General features: G+C 39.2%; 2 protein-coding genes across 2 annotated transcripts; one reads left to right on the top strand and one right to left on the bottom strand.

Moving 5' to 3' along the window:
* Positions 1 to 891: 891 nt before the first annotated feature.
* On the bottom strand, positions 892 to 3,148 carry LOC133727150 (N-acylphosphatidylethanolamine synthase). The gene is made up of 5 exons (XM_062154775.1): positions 2,676 to 3,148; positions 2,499 to 2,584; positions 2,082 to 2,219; positions 1,291 to 1,555; positions 892 to 1,163 (listed from the first exon to the last, which is right to left on the bottom strand). Exons 1-5 carry the CDS (start codon positions 3,013 to 3,015, stop codon positions 1,108 to 1,110), a joined length of 885 nt encoding a protein of 294 aa, XP_062010759.1. The 5' UTR covers positions 3,016 to 3,148; the 3' UTR covers positions 892 to 1,107.
* Positions 3,149 to 4,048: 900 nt separating this feature from the next.
* Positions 4,049 to 7,095, top strand: LOC133714916 (protein FATTY ACID EXPORT 2, chloroplastic-like). The gene is made up of 3 exons (XM_062141202.1): positions 4,049 to 4,479; positions 6,276 to 6,410; positions 6,770 to 7,095. The coding sequence occupies exons 1-3, from the start codon at positions 4,068 to 4,070 to the stop codon at positions 6,907 to 6,909; spliced, it is 687 nt and encodes a 228-aa protein (XP_061997186.1). The 5' UTR covers positions 4,049 to 4,067; the 3' UTR covers positions 6,910 to 7,095.
* The last annotated feature ends 8,447 nt before the right edge of the window (positions 7,096 to 15,542 follow it).

Raw genomic sequence — 15,542 nt, 5'->3', positions numbered from 1 at the left:
GATCTATTTATTACAATTTTTGGACACTAAACATGGAACTGATTGAAGCCTAGAGAAAAGAGTTGGCATTCCTTGTGTAGGCTGTAGCAATATGTTTTCGGTAGCAAAAATGAGCAAAGTTGAACAAAATGGACCACAAAAGATTCATCATCACATCCTCATGAAGTTGGACATTACATTCAGAAGAGATAAAGTTAATACACGCCCCAAAAACACACGCACACACATACTAAACGAAACCGTAACACAGAGAGAGTGAGAGAGAGAGAGAGAAGAAGCGCAAAAGGACTGCTACATAGCGAGGACCAGTTTTCGAAACTGAAATATGGAACAACGTACAATTTACTAATCAGTTTAATGTTTACAGAAATCCAAATAACAGGTCATTCTGAAATCCCCTTTTCATTTAAAAGAAGACATTAAAGCCCGTAAAATCAAAACATATCATAACTTGGAGATTCAAACCTTCCAGTTATCAAACTCCAACCCTCAACCTATGACTTCCAAAACACAGCTGATGATTCACATTAGCAAAACTATTTGGCACCCATCCAAGAACTGCCATTTAAAAACTTACAGAGAAATAGAAAGTTGATGTCAAGAAGACCAAGAAGAGTGCTAAGAAGAAACCAAATGCCCTCGACTCCATGGCTCCCCTCTACACAATATAATCGATCTTCTACTTCTTCTTCCTCTTCCTCTATAGTATGTAGTATCATCAACACCAATCACTATTTATACGATATTTTAGTGGAACGTTATTTTATTAAGCACAATTGTAATGAATGCAGTTATAAAGCTTTTATTTCGGACATAACTTCATAATACAACACGTAAAAGTTTAAAATTGATAACAACACATGAGGTAAAAATGTCATCACCCTGGTGGAAGACCGAAACAAAAACATCAATTTATCCATAAAAATTCACAGTAAGGATTCTCTCAATAGAAGAAGAATGTGAATATGTATTCAACTACAAAATGGGTTATATTGCTAGCACCCTCTAAATGAATTCACAATACCAGTCATATAAATCAACTACAAATCTCAATTCAACTGTATCTCTGTAAAGCCATTGAATGGAGCTAGAAGAATTTTCTGTTCCTTAAAACTGAACTTGGTAAGTGATTGAAGCCTCGAGAAAAGAGATGGCATTCCATACTGGTAAACAAAACTTGGTTAAGATGGTCAAAAGACTCAAAACGCACTACTCTTTCTGTTTGACATACTCTGTAACAAAACATAAACTAGCAAGGATTTTGATCTTTTGAGTTTGTAAAACTTTTACCAAAAATTCGTAATCTCTCCAAGGCATTTTGGATTTTCTCTGAAATTGCACCGTACAGACATCTCTGTGCTGCCTCATCCAAACCACCTGGGCAAAGGCTTGGCCATCCTAAAGAAGGATGTGACATTTTAGGGGACAGAGAGGTAGCCACCTGCCTCATTCTAGGTATGTCAAATTCCATTGGCTCCCCAACAATTATATTAATTTCCTTATTAAGCAATGGAAAGGGAGGCCTTTTACCACGAGAAGATTTGTCAGGCATCACCTGAAAATTTAAAAGGTAGCAACAATTAGCGAAGTTGAACAAAATGAACCACCAAAGATTCGTCATCACATACTTATGATGTTAGACAATACATTCAGAAAAGATTAAAGTTAATACATGTCCACAGAACACACCCTGCATTATAGCTGGGTAAAGCTCTGCCATTTGACACAGGACTTCAAATCAGGACGTGACTACAAATGAATTTGTTGGATGAAGAGAGACATAAGATTATTATTTATGAAATGGAAGCATGAAACCAAACAACAACCATTAGAAGGATACAAGCAACACTTTCCTAGGGAACCTAATAACTAATATGAAACCGCCTCGCTCATATCAGAGAATTTGTGTTAGTGTGTAGTAGGCACCATAATGCATTCTTATTTAGGGGGAAGGGGGTCAGAAATTTGCATCTTGAGCAGTTGGCCAACATCAAAGAACCATGTACTTTGACTCTTAATGAATCTGCATACAAATAATTTGAACAAATGGCCAGATGAAGGTAAAGAAACTCAAAAATTACCTTGTCAAACCCACTATGTACAATTGGCAAAACTATTGGGGTTACTGGAGCACGAGCAATGAGACTAGCAGTCCCCCATTTCAATCTTCTTATAGGTGCATCTTCCTGATACACTTTTCCTTCAGGAAAAGTGTGCAACTGCCATGCAGAAATTCAAAAGTTTGAACTCCAACAATAAAATCCCACAACACCAGTAAACAAACATTTCAAACACTACAAAATGACTTTGTAAACAAGGAATTGCAAACTTCACACAGTTTTCGATGAGTAGTAGCAGTGCAATGTCGCATATGTGCCATAAAACAAAGCACATTGACATTCTAAACAACACTTTAATAGTGCTCAGTAAGTGAAACTAGACTCCATTACTATCACAACAAGAACAATCAACTATAACAAAGAGATTAACTGGTTTACCCAGGCTCCTTCACTCAATCTTTCAAGAGCTTCATTCATATGCTCCTGATAAATCCCAGCGCCTCTCGTAATCGGTATACACTTCCCTGCACCAAAAATCACCAAACCACAATCAAATCCCACCACACAAACAAACACAGCCACATTCCAAATCCAACCCCTCAAATCACAACCTACCAAGCCGGAAAAAGTACGAAAGCGGCGAGCTTTTGAAGCAGATGTCCTCTGCGGCCAAAACCCACCGCGACAAATTGGCATCACAAATCGGAAAGCCCTTGAAACCCCACAGAAACGGGTCGTCTAGAGTGGACATGTGGTTGCTTACAGTGATGAGAGGGAGGCCAATAGGGCGAGAGCGGACTAGGTTAAGAAGCGTATCCGCATTGTGAACGGTGGTGGAGTTGAGAATGGTGACCCAGGCCTTCGCGAAGCTTCCGACGGCTCCGATCACTATCTTCCTTGGAATGCCGCCCATGTAATCGGCCCGACCCGCCCATTCCATTACTCTTCGCGCCATGCGAGACTAAACCCTAGAAACGAAATTTCAACAATTTGATTTTTCATGTAGAATTTTGCGCCGAGTTTTGGTTCTGGGGTTCAATGGAGAAAGCTCTGACGCTGGAACAGAGAGAGCCTTGATTATGGGCCTGGGCAACTCTTCTTTTTAAGAGTACAGGCCCAATCTCGGGACAAATACACTGTACTGTTTTTTTTTTTTTTTTTTTTTTTTTTTTTTTTTTTTAAATAAGGGCTGGTGCGGCTGCCCTCAGACCTTCATTGATGAAATAGATGAATACAAAGGGGGAGGACGTAATACAGTTAGAAAGTACGATGTTTTTGTTACTCATGTTTTTGTTCAAAGGATTCTTCTTTTTTGGTGGCAGTCCGGGCGGTGGCTCGGTGGCTACCGGCGGCCACAGTGGCTTTTTACGAAATTTGGCAGCGCTGCCAAGGGTTCTATGCATTAATTTTTTGTTCAAAACGTATGCATGCATTGATTTTATTCTTTCAATGTTTTTTTTTTTGCGAAATTAATATGGTCGTCGATCATTTTACTAGTCTAGATTACAGATAATCTCAAAATATTAATCTACTTTTACTGTCGTATGCCTTCCAGCTTGAAGTAAAGCATCTACACTCTTGTTTAAACCGCCATGTTCCCCACCCAATCCGGCAATAGCCTAGGGGTGGACTTTTTTACTGCACTCTGTTATGCCATTCGCTTTCTCATTCCTCTTTTTAATCCGGCTTTGGTTGCATTCTTGACCGATATAATCATTCTATACTCCAAATTTTATTTACGACTTGTAATTTGCATCGTAGTATATTTCACTATCCATAACACCAAAACGAATCAATTTCAATGTTGGGAACAAGGGTAGAACCAAGAATTCTTACTAGGTAAAGCAAATTTTTTTGTTGTTCTTTAAGACTACATACATAGTTACACACTATAGATAATCATACGGTAAAAATGACTTTTAACTTTCTACGTGCAATAAATACCCATACGGTAAAAATAGTGAACAAATAACCCAGAAGCTTCACTTTACATCATCACATTCTCACATGGCAGAGTTAAGCGTTTCTTCTCAGTCCTCCTTTCTCCTCCTCCGACCCAAAACCGGAATTCTCCACAACCCCCGAACCGCCATTTCTCTTTCTCTAAGCGGCGCCGGAGCTCCGCGCCTGCGATTCGCGGCTTCCTCCGGTCAAGCTCGTAGCTTGAGGCTCGGGGTGGTCTCCGATCCTACAGCTCCCAGCTTATTCACCGTTGATTCTGGCACTAAGGGTATTGTGATCGAGCCCGAGATCGGCGGCGGCGGCGGAAACGGAGGCGATTCTGGCGGGAGAGGCGGCGGAGGAGGAGGAGGGGATAATAGTGACGATAGAAGCGAGGAGGGAGCTGACGATAGTAGCAAGAAGAAGGGGATGTCGATGTCTCAGAAACTAACCCTAGCTTATGCTCTGCTTATTGGAGGTAAACAAACCCTAGCTTTGCTTTCAATTTTAGCTTGTTCGAATTGCGAAAAGTTGTCATCTTGTGCAAATGTGTTGGCTTTTAATGAAGATACTTGGATTAGCTTGTTCGAATTGTATGAATTTTCAGCTTGGAGAAGTGTCATATTGCATTGGCTTTGTAAAAGTTATCATCTTGTATTAGATTGCGAAGATATCGAATGTGTTAGGTTTTAGTTGGATTAGGTTCTGTAAATTAGTAGCTTGTGACTGTATTGTTTTCTGTTCTTGTGATTGTGGGTATGTTTTGGGCCTGAATTCTTGAGTCGGTTACTAGTGGCGAGGAAATAGAGACCTTTGTGTTTGATTTCTTCTTTGATTGGTGATCTCCAATGTAATCTACAATTGTGTGTTTGTCCATTTGGTTTTAGAGTGTAGTGGCTCTTTTTGTCTCTGTTAGTTGGTTTTCTATTGGCTTGGCTCTTAGAATCAGTGCTGCCTTTTTTAGTTTGGTTGGCCTTAGCGTCCTCTTTGCAGGGGTGCCAATGACCAGGATGTATACGCTTGATTTGTGCTTTTGTTTCCCTGTGTTTAGAGATTGGAGTTTGCATTTCAGCATTCACGACTTGATTTTGCACTTGTTTTCCAACTTGTGTAACTAGTAACTGATACATCCCATCAGATTGAGCAAGTTACCAACCTGAATGCTACTGAACTTCCTGTTACATTCAGTAACTTTTATACTAATGACATTTCAACGTTCATGAGTTGAATTTGCATTTGTTTTCGAATTCAGGCCACAAGAAGCTCATACATCCCATCAGATTTACCCGAAGTCAATGACGCGAATGCTAATTTCTTAGGACTAAACATGTTACTGACTTACTCTTGCATTCAGTAACCTTACTTAATAGCCACTATCATTGTAGATACCATGCCACAAAATTTCAAGAACTTAGGATGTTAGTATTATAACACCCTATTTAGGATTACAATGTTATTCCGGCTTCAGGCAGGTATGTGGCCAATTTGATTACAGTTTCAACTTTCAAATATAGAAAAATCAGACTCCTGTCATGACCTGGGGTTTTTTCATTTCAGGTGTGAGATTATTGAATAGGTTACTTGAGAGCTTTGCATACTTATGTCTGCAATAACTGAATCAGTATTAGTTTACTCGAATGTACTCTGGTACCCAAAAGCTGACTTAATGTGTTCAAGTATCTGAGAAAGCCTTTAGATGTGATTTGTACATAAAGCTAATGGGTGTCCTGCTAGGAACACTTAGATTTTTCAAGTTTAGAGGGATTTTGTCGTTGTTTTTATTTCCCAAGCTATTTAAGTATCATGTACTAAACTAAAGCAAAATGTAAAGATCCGTTGTTCTAGCAATTATCTTTCAGATGGAAAGTTTTCTCACTCGGTTACAACCAACCTTTTCATGTAGATGAAAATGTTGTAACCGAGTGACACTCTTATTCCACAAGAATGTCACTAAGTCGTAAATACCTTGTGGGTCTTACCCGTTGAAAAGCTTTCTTCCACAAGGAGGTCTAGATGGTTATGTGAATTACCTGTTTAGATTCAGTTCTCCAATTAGCATCTTGTGTCCCAAGAGAGTGGACTGAATGAAAAAAAATTCTGGAATGAATAATGATCTTTTGGACAGCAATGATCAATACAAATATATCACTCTATTATGTCCAATTCTTATGCATTATGGCAAGTCCTTCAACAGGTCACTTTTCTGTTTTTGGTGTGTATCTTGAGTCTATGGCATTGATTGTATTGGACTCTCACAGTTAATTTTGTTGACAGTGGGTGGCGTTATGGGCTTTTTGAAGAGCGGCAGCAACAAGTCACTGTTGGCAGGAGGAATATCAGCATCCTTACTCTATCTTGTTTATACTGAGCTTCCTAAAAGAACAGTTTTTGCATCATCTCTTGGGCTTGGTAAGTGATCATCTGCTATGCTAAACTGTTACATATTTGAGCACTATATTGTTAATTGCTAGTGTTCAATTGAGAGGACCTCTTGTACTTTATGGACAAAACCTGCTCTAGTTATTCTTCAAAATGTTCTCTGTTATTTCAATTGTTTGATTCTTCCAAATACTCAAAGTTCCTGGATTTTCCTTTTTGATTAGCATCATGGTATTTTAGCTTTTGAGATTTGCAAAGGAAACCAACATCTGCCTTCAGAATATAAGACCAGTTGCTTGTACATATATTTTTGGGTCATATTAGGCGCATGTGCAGTTGTATTTCTTTATTTTCTTCAACCTTAACGGTTTTTATTTCTCCAACCTCAGGGCTGTCTGCTGCCCTTCTGGTTGTGATGGGCTCTCGTTTCAAGAGGTCAGGGAAGATATTTCCAGCCGGCGTTGTATCTCTCGTGTCACTCATAATGACTGGTGGCTACTTTCATGGAATTCTACGTGGCATGCACTGAAATATGCTTGATGTAATAATATGAGTTACTATGATATTTTGGATATTTCCCCCACTTTTTCTTGTTAAATATCTGGTATTCAATACCAGATCTCTAGAGTATAAACAACTTCTAGACTTTTGACTGTAGGATGTGGTGCTTGAAAGTTTTAACTTTTATAATGAAATTTTATGTTTGCTGATTCTACTTTGTATGTGTTTCAATTCCTGTTAGTTGCCATTTTTATCCCAAATGGAACCCCTCCCTGCCAGAATTGGTTTAGAACTCAAAAAATCTTTTTGCTATAGTTTTTTTCCATTATAAAGTAAAAGAAACAAACTATTGCTTATGAAAATAGCTTCCTCGATCTCCCTCTTGTTTTGGCCTTCTAGGAGCGAAAATTCTAATATGGACCAGGGTCCAGGTGGACCACGGTTAAATCCGGTGCGTGAAAAGCACGCGCGGTTTTCAGGCGAGTGAGGAAGAAAGCCGAAGACATCTGACGCGACATGGGACCCGCTAATCTGCAAATGCTGGGTTTTGTCAGTGTTCCCCGACTTCGTCCTCGTCGGGGTCGAATTCCTTCCGTCCTCCATTAAACCACCTGCACAGCGGAGAACACCGACGCGCAGAAGATCACATCCACAGCTCAACCGGACAACCGATCCGCCACCCAACCGGAGCCCCATTACGGCGAACCCTTCATCGATTCCATGGTCGGCGATTTCAACGAGGCAACGCCGAAACCCCCGATGGGCTTCAACGACAACTGCTCGGCCACCCTGAAGCTCATCTGCGACGGCGGCGCTGCCCAAAACCGTAGCCTGAAACATCGACGTTGGCGGTGGTGCTGTTGTACACGGCGACGTTCCGGGCCGATTGCGGCGACGTCGAGAGAGAGAGAGAGATATATATCAACGGTCCAGATCAAAAGATGCAGAGCATACGGTCCAGATCGTATCTCTGAAAAATTGTTTTCTAATAAATAATTAATATGTTTTTAAGAATATAATACATAAATAATTTTTAAAATTCTAAAACTTCTAAAAATTGTAAAAAATAGCACTAAGGTCGGAAAAAATTCATGAAAATTCTCAGAAACTTGACGTGACGTGTACTTTAATATTGTGTCTAAAAAATTTTATTCATTAACGATCTAGCCATTTAAAGTGCGAGTTAATAGAAATACGAAAAAAACTATTAGTCGGTTGACAGAGTCGATCGACGTCATAACTAATGCAAAAATTTTTGAATTTTTTACCTAAATCCTAAAATAATGTACTTGCCTCATCTAACGGAAAGTTTCTCAAGTATACGATCCGATGACGCCTTTGCCCTTTGAAGGTTGTAGTGAACAAAAATAGGGTTATTAAACCTTAATCCTTTGACCAAGCCGATCGACATCCTAACGATGACGGATTTTTTCTAATTTTGGACTGGAAGCCTAAAATGATGTACTTGACACATCTAGCGGAAGGTTTCTCAAGTGTACGATTCGATGATGCTCTTGCCCTTTGAAGCTTGTAGCAAAAAAAATTAGGGTTATTAAGTCTTAGTCGTTTGACCGAGGCGATGACATCCTATTGAAGACGGATTTTTTCCAATTTTTGACTCGAAGACAAAAATAATGTACTTGACACATCTGACGGAATGTTTCTCAAATATACGATCCGATGACTCCCTTGCCCTTTGAAGCTTGTAGTGAACAAAAATTAGGGTTATTAAGCCTTAGTCGTTTGACCCAACCGATCGACATCGTATCGATGATGGATTTTGCTGACTTTTGGACTGGAATCCTAAAATATTGTACTTAGAACATCTGACGGAAGGATTCTCAATTGGACAATCCGGTGATGATCTTGCCCTTTGAAGGTTGTATAGATAAAAAATAGGTTTATTAAGTCTTAGTCGTTTGACCGAGCCGATCGACATCCTATTGAAGACGGATTTTTCTGCATTTTGAAACGAGACTCTAAAATAATGTACGTGCCACATCTGACGGATGGATTCTCAATCGTACGATCCAATGATGCCCTTGCCCTTTGAAGGTTGTATAGATAAAAAATAGGGTTATTAAGTCTTGGTCGTTTGACCCAGCCGATCGACATCCTATTGAAGACGGATTTTTCTAAATTTTGAAACCAGACTCTAAAATAATGTACGTGCCACATCTGACGGAAGGATTCTCAATCGTACGATTCAATGATGCCCTTGCCCTTTGAAGGTTGTATAGATAAAAAATAGGGTTATTAAGTCTTAGTCGTTTGACCCAGCCGATTGACATCCTATCGATGATGGATTTTGCTGACTTTTGAAACCAGACTCTAAAATATTGTACTTAGGACATCAGACGGAAGGATTCTCAATCGTACGATCCAATGACGCCCTTGCCCTTTGAATGTTGTATAGATAAAAAATAGGGTTTTAAGTCTTAGTCGTTTGACCAAGCCGATCGACATCCTATTGAAGACGGATTTTTCTGAATTTTGAAACCAGACTCTAAAATAATGCAGTTGGGACATCTGACGGAAGGATTCTCAATCGTACGATCCGGTGATGCCTTTACCCTTTGAAGGTTGTATAGATAAAAAATAGGGTTATTAAGTCTTAGTCGTTTGACCCAGCCGATCGACATCCTATTAAAGACGGATTTTTCTGAATTTTGAAACAAGATTCTAAAATAATGCAGTTGGGACATCTGACGGAAGGATTCTCAATCGTACGATCCGGTGACGCCTTTACCCTTTGAAGGTTGTATAGATAAAAAATAGGGTTATTAAGTCTTGGTCGTTTGACCCAGCCGATCGACATCCTATTGAAGACGGATTTTTCTAAATTTTGAAACCAGACTCTAAAATAATGTACGTGCCACATCTGACGGAAGGATTCTCAATCGTACAATTCAATGATGCCCTTGCCCTTTGAAGGTTGTATAGATAAAAAATAGGGTTATTAAGTATTAGTCCTTTGACCCAGCCGATCGACATCCTATTGAAGACAGATTTTTCTGAATTTTGAAACCAGACTCAAAAATATTGTACTTAGGACATCTGACGGAAGGATTCTCAATCGTTCGATCCAATGACGCCCTTGCTCTTTGAAGGTTGTATAGATAAAAAAATAGGGTTATTAAGTCGTAGTCGTTTGACCTAACTGATCGACATCCTATCGAAGACGGATTTTTCTGAATTTTGGACTGGAATCCTAAAATATTGTACGTGCCACATATGACGGAAGGATTCTCAAGTAGACGAACCGGTGACGCCCTTGCCCTTTGAAGGTTGTATAGATAAAAAATAGGGTTATTTAGCCGTAGTCTTTTGACCTAGCCGATCAACATCCTATCGATGATTTATTTTACCGAATTTTGTACTAAAATCCTAAAATATTGTACTTAAGATATCAGACGGAAGGATTCTCAATTGAACAATCCGATGATGATCTAGGCATTTGAAGGTTGTATAGATAAAAAATAGGGTTATTAAGTCTTAGTTGGTTGACCGAGCCGATCGACATCCTATTGAAGACGGATTTTTCTGAATTTTGAAACCAGACTCTAAAATAATGTACGTGCCACATCTGACGGAAGGATTCTCAATCGTACGATCCAATGATTCCCTTGCCCTTTGAAGGTTGTATAGATAAAAAATAGGGTTATTAAGTCTTAGTCGTTTGACCCAGCCGATCGACATCCTATTGAAGACGGATTTTTCTGAATTTTGAAACCAGACTCTAAAATAATGTACGTGCCACATCTGACGGAAGGATTCTCAATCGTATGATCCAATGACGCCCTTGCCCTTTGAAGGTTGTATAGATAAAAAAATAGGGTTATTAAGTCGTAGTCGTTTGACCCAGCCGATCGGCATCCTATTGAAGACGGATTTTTCTGAATTTTGAAACGAGACTCTAAAATATTGTACGTGCCACATATGACGGAAGGATTCTCAAGTAGACGAACCGGTGACGCCCTTGCCCTTTGAAGGTTGTATAGATAAAAAATAGGGTTATTTAGCCGTAGTCTTTTGACCTAGCCGATCAACATCCTATCGATGATTGATTTTACCGAATTTTGTACTAGAATCCTAAAATATTGTGCTTAAGATATCAGATGGAAGGATTCTCAATTGGACAATCCGATGATGATCTAGGCCTTTGAAGGTTGTATAGATAAAAAATAGGTTTATTAAGTCTTAGTTGTTTGACCTAGCCGATCGACATCCTATTGAAGACGGATTTTTCTGAATTTTGAAACGCGACTCTAAAATAATGTTCGTGCCACATCTGACGGATGGATTCTCAATCGTACGATCCAATGATGCCCTTGCCCTTTGAAGGTTGTATAGATAAAAAATAGGGTTATTAAGTCTTTGTCGTTTGACCCAGCCGATCGACATCCTATTGAAGACGGATTTTTCTGAATTTTGAAAGCAAACTCTAAAATAATGTACGTGCCACATCGGACGGAAGGATTCTCAATCGTACGATCCAATGATGCCCTTGCCCTTTGAAGGTTGTATAGATAAAAAATAGGGTTATTAAGTCTTAGTCGTTTGACCCAGCCGATCGACATCCTATTGAAGACGGATTTTTCTGAATTTTTAAATCAGACTCTAAAATAATGTACGTGCCACATCTGACGGAAGGATTCTCAATCGTACGATCCAATGACGCCCTTGCCCTTTGAAGGTTGTATAGATAAAAAAATAGGGTTATTAAGTCGTAGTCGTTTGACCCAGCCGATCGACATCCTATTGAAGACGGATTTTTCTGAATTTTGAAACGAGACTCTAAAATATTGTACGTGCCACATATGACCGAAGGATTCTCAATTAGACGAACCGGTGATGCCCTTGCCCTTTGAAGGTTGTATAGATAAAAAAAATAGGGTTACTAAGTCTTAGTCGTTTGACCCAGCCGATCGACATCCTATTGAAGACGAATTTTTCTGAATTTTGAAACCAGACTCTAAAATAATGTACGTGCCACATCGGACGGAAGGATTCTCAATCGTACGATCCAATGATGCCCTTGGCCTTTGAAGGTTGTATAGATAAAAAATAGGCTTATTAAGTCTTAGTTGTTTGACCCAGCCGATCGACATCCTATTGAAGACGGATTTTTCTGAATTTTGAAACGAGACTCTAAAATAATGTACGTGCCACATCTGACGGATGGATTCTCAATCGTACGATCCAATGATGCCCTTGCCCTTTGAAGGTTGTATAGATAAAAAATAGGGTTATTAAGTCTTGGTCGTTTGACCCAGCCGATCGACATCCTATTGAAGACGGATTTTTCTAAATTTTGAAACCAGACTCTAAAATAATGTACGTGCAACATCTGACGGAAGGATTCTCAATCGTACGATTCAATGATGCCCTTGCCCTTTGAAGGTTGTATAGATAAAAAATAGGGTTATTAAGTCTTAGTCGTTTGACCCAGCCGATTGACATCCTATTGAAGACGGATTTTTCTGAATTTTGAAACCAGACTCTAAAATAATGTACGTGCCACATCGGACGGAAGGATTCTCAATCGTACGATCCAATGATGCCCTTGCCCTTTGAAGGTTGTATAGATAAAAAATAGGGTTATTAAGTCTTTGTCGTTTGACCCAGCCGATCGACATCCTATTGAAGACGGATTTTTCTAAATTTTTAAATCAGACTCTAAAATAATGTACGTGCCACATCTGACGGAAGGATTCTCAATCGTACGATCCAATGACGCCCTTGCCCTTTGAAGGTTGTATAGATAAAAAAATAGGGTTATTAAGTCGTAGTCGTTTGACCCAGCCGATCGGCATCCTATTGAAGACGGATTTTTCTGAATTTTGAAACGAGACTCTAAAATATTGTACGTACCACATATGACGGAAGGATTCTCAAGTAGACGAACCGGTGATGCCCTTGCCCTTTGAAGGTTGTATAGATAAAAAATAGGGTTATTAAGTCTTAGTCGTTTGACCCAGCCGATCGACATCCTATTGAAGACGGATTTTTCTGAATTTTGAAACCAGACTCTAAAATAATGTACGTGCCACATCTGACGGAAGGATTCTCAATCGTACGATCCAATGACGCCCTTGCCCTTTGAAGGTTGTATAGATCAAAAAATAGGGTTATTAAGTCGTAGTCGTTTGACCCAGCCGATCGGCATCCTATTGAAGACGGATATTTCTGAATTTTGAAACGAGGCTCTAAAATATTGTACGTGCCACATATGACGGAAGGATTCTCAAGTAGACGAACCGGTGACGCCCTTGCCCTTTGAAGGTTGTATAGATAAAAAATAGGGTTATTTAGCCGTAGTCTTTTGACCTAGCCGATCAACATCCTATCGATGATTGATTTTACCGAATTTTGTACTAGAATTCTAAAATATTGTACTTAAGATATCAGACGGAAGGATTCTCAAATGGACAATCCGATGATGATCTTGGCCTTTGAAGGTTGTATAGATAAAAAATAGGGTTATTAAGTCTTAGTCGTTTGACCCAGCCGATCGACATCCTATTGAAGACGGATTTTTCTGAATTTTGAAACGAGACTCTAAAATAATGTACGTGCCACATCTGACGGAAGGATTCTCAATCGTACGATCCAATGACGCCCTTGCCCTTTGAAGGTTGTATAGATAAAAAAATAGGGTTATTAAGTCGTAGTTGTTTGACCTAACTGATCGACATCCTATCGATGATGAATTTTTCTGAATTTTGGACTGGAATCCTAAAATATTGTACTTGGGACATCTGACGGAAGGATTCTCAAGTAGACGAACCGGTGATGCCCTTGCCCTTTGTAGGTTGTATAGATAAAAAAAAGAGTTATTTAGCCGTATTGCGGTATTACGCCTCATTCGGTTGACCTAGTGGATCGAACTCCTAATCGTGGCAAAATGAAATGATTTTTGGACCTAACCCCTAAAAAAATTCGATCCAAACGCGCTCCGTTAACCCGGCGGATCGTTGATAGCTCGATCCAAATCTGCATCCGCCGGATTAAGGGATACCTGATCCGCTAATCCGACCCGTTATAATTTCAAATATTTTAAAATTTTAAATAGTAATATTAATTTTATATCATGATACCTCATAAGATATTAATAAAATATTAAAACAACATGAAAAGTATCACCAAAAGTAGAATTACATTATCAAAATTCTTAATGCTTCTTGGAATCTTGGGTGATAGATTGTCCCTTAGATTTCTGTTAAAAAAATGTATTAGAAATTCTTCATATTTTATATTTTATATATTTTAAAAATAATAATATATTAATAAAAAATAATATTTTATTATTTCAAAAACGGGCCGGATTCTTCATATTTTATATTTTATATATTTTAAAAATAATAATATATTAATTAAAAAATAATATTTTATTATTTCAAAAACGGGCCGGATCATTAACTGATCGGATCGACCTAGATCTGTATTTGATCCGTTAAATAGATGGGTTAACGGATTCAGATCATTAACGGATCAAAACTTTCGATCCAAACCCGTCCAATAGTCACGGATCTGGAGCGGGTCCGGATCAAAATCCGGTCCATTTACAGGTCTAGGTGGTTTCCTCACTATTTGTCCTATTGCAAATGATTTTGATGAGCCAAAATTCTAATATGGACCAAGGTCCAGATAGACCACGGTTAAATTCGGCGTGTGAAGAGCAAGCGCGGTTTAGGGGTGAGTGAAGAAGAAATCTGACGGCGTGGGATCTGCAACTGTTGGGTTGTTGACTGTTCCCCGACTTCGTCCTCCTTGAGGTTCCTTCCGTCCTCCGTTAAACCACCTGCACAACGGAGACCACCGAGGCGGAGGAGATCCAGAGACGGCGACCCCTTCATCGATTCCATGGTCGGCGATTTCAACAAGCCAACCCCGAAACCCCCGATGGGCTTCAACGAGAACGGCTCCGCCACCCTAAAGCTCATCTGCGACGGCAGCGCTGTGGCTCCAGAAGCACCACCCCAAAACCGTAACCTACAACGTCGACGTTGGCGGTGGTGCTGTTGTAGATGCGAAGTTCTGGGCCGATAGCGGCGACGTCGAGATATATATATATAAATTTTTTATTAACGGTGCAGATCAAAAGCTGCAGAGCGTACGGTCCAGATCGAACCTCTAAAAAATTATTTTCTAATAAATAACTGATATGTTTTTAATAATATAATACGTAAATAATTTTTTTTAATTCTCAAATTTCTAAAAATTGTAATAAATAGATCTGGGGTCGGCAAAAATTTATAAAAATTCTCAGAAACTCAACGTGACATGTACCTTAATATTGTGTCTCAAAACTTTTACTCGTGAACGGTCTAGTCATTTGAAGTGTGAGTTAATAGAAATAAGAAAAAAAACTTGGTCGGTTGACCGAGCGGATCAACGTAATACCTATTATGGAATTTTCCGAATTTTTTACCTAAAGTCTAAAATGATGTACTTGGCACATCTAACGGATGGTATCTTAATCTCACAATCCAACTTTACCCTTGGTCTTTGAACCGTGTAGTGAAAAAAATAGGGTTATTAAAACTAAGTCGTTTGACCGAGCCGATCGACATCGTAACGATGACGAATTTATCTGAATTTTTGAACCGATGACAGAAATAATGTACATGACACATCTGGCGGAGGATTTCTCAAGTG

Source organism: Rosa rugosa, chromosome 1 (genome assembly GCF_958449725.1).
Source record: "Rosa rugosa chromosome 1, drRosRugo1.1, whole genome shotgun sequence".
NCBI classification, from domain to species: Eukaryota; Viridiplantae; Streptophyta; class Magnoliopsida; order Rosales; family Rosaceae; genus Rosa; species Rosa rugosa.
Note: the sequence above shows the minus strand (reverse complement) of the source record. Positions and strands in the feature narration are given on the sequence as shown.

What these genes read in the sequence shown, in the direction of transcription:
- LOC133714916 (XM_062141202.1), top strand. Translation starts at nt 4,068, where the DNA reads ATGGCAGAGTTAAGCGTTTCTTCTCAGTCCTCCTTTCTCCTCCTCCGA. An exon ending in TTATGCTCTGCTTATTGGAG is followed by an intron (nt 4,480 to 6,275) that starts GTAAACAAACCC and finishes TTTTGTTGACAG; the next exon opens with TGGGTGGCGTTATGGGCTTT. An exon ending in TGCATCATCTCTTGGGCTTG is followed by an intron (nt 6,411 to 6,769) that starts GTAAGTGATCAT and finishes CTCCAACCTCAG; the next exon opens with GGCTGTCTGCTGCCCTTCTG.
- LOC133727150 (XM_062154775.1), bottom strand. Translation starts at nt 3,015, where the DNA reads ATGGCGCGAAGAGTAATGGAATGGGCGGGTCGGGCCGATTACATGGGC. An exon ending in GATTGAGTGAAGGAGCCTGG is followed by an intron (nt 2,220 to 2,498) that starts GTAAACCAGTTA and finishes TCTGCATGGCAG; the next exon opens with TTGCACACTTTTCCTGAAGG. An exon ending in TACATAGTGGGTTTGACAAG is followed by an intron (nt 1,556 to 2,081) that starts GTAATTTTTGAG and finishes TTAAATTTTCAG; the next exon opens with GTGATGCCTGACAAATCTTC.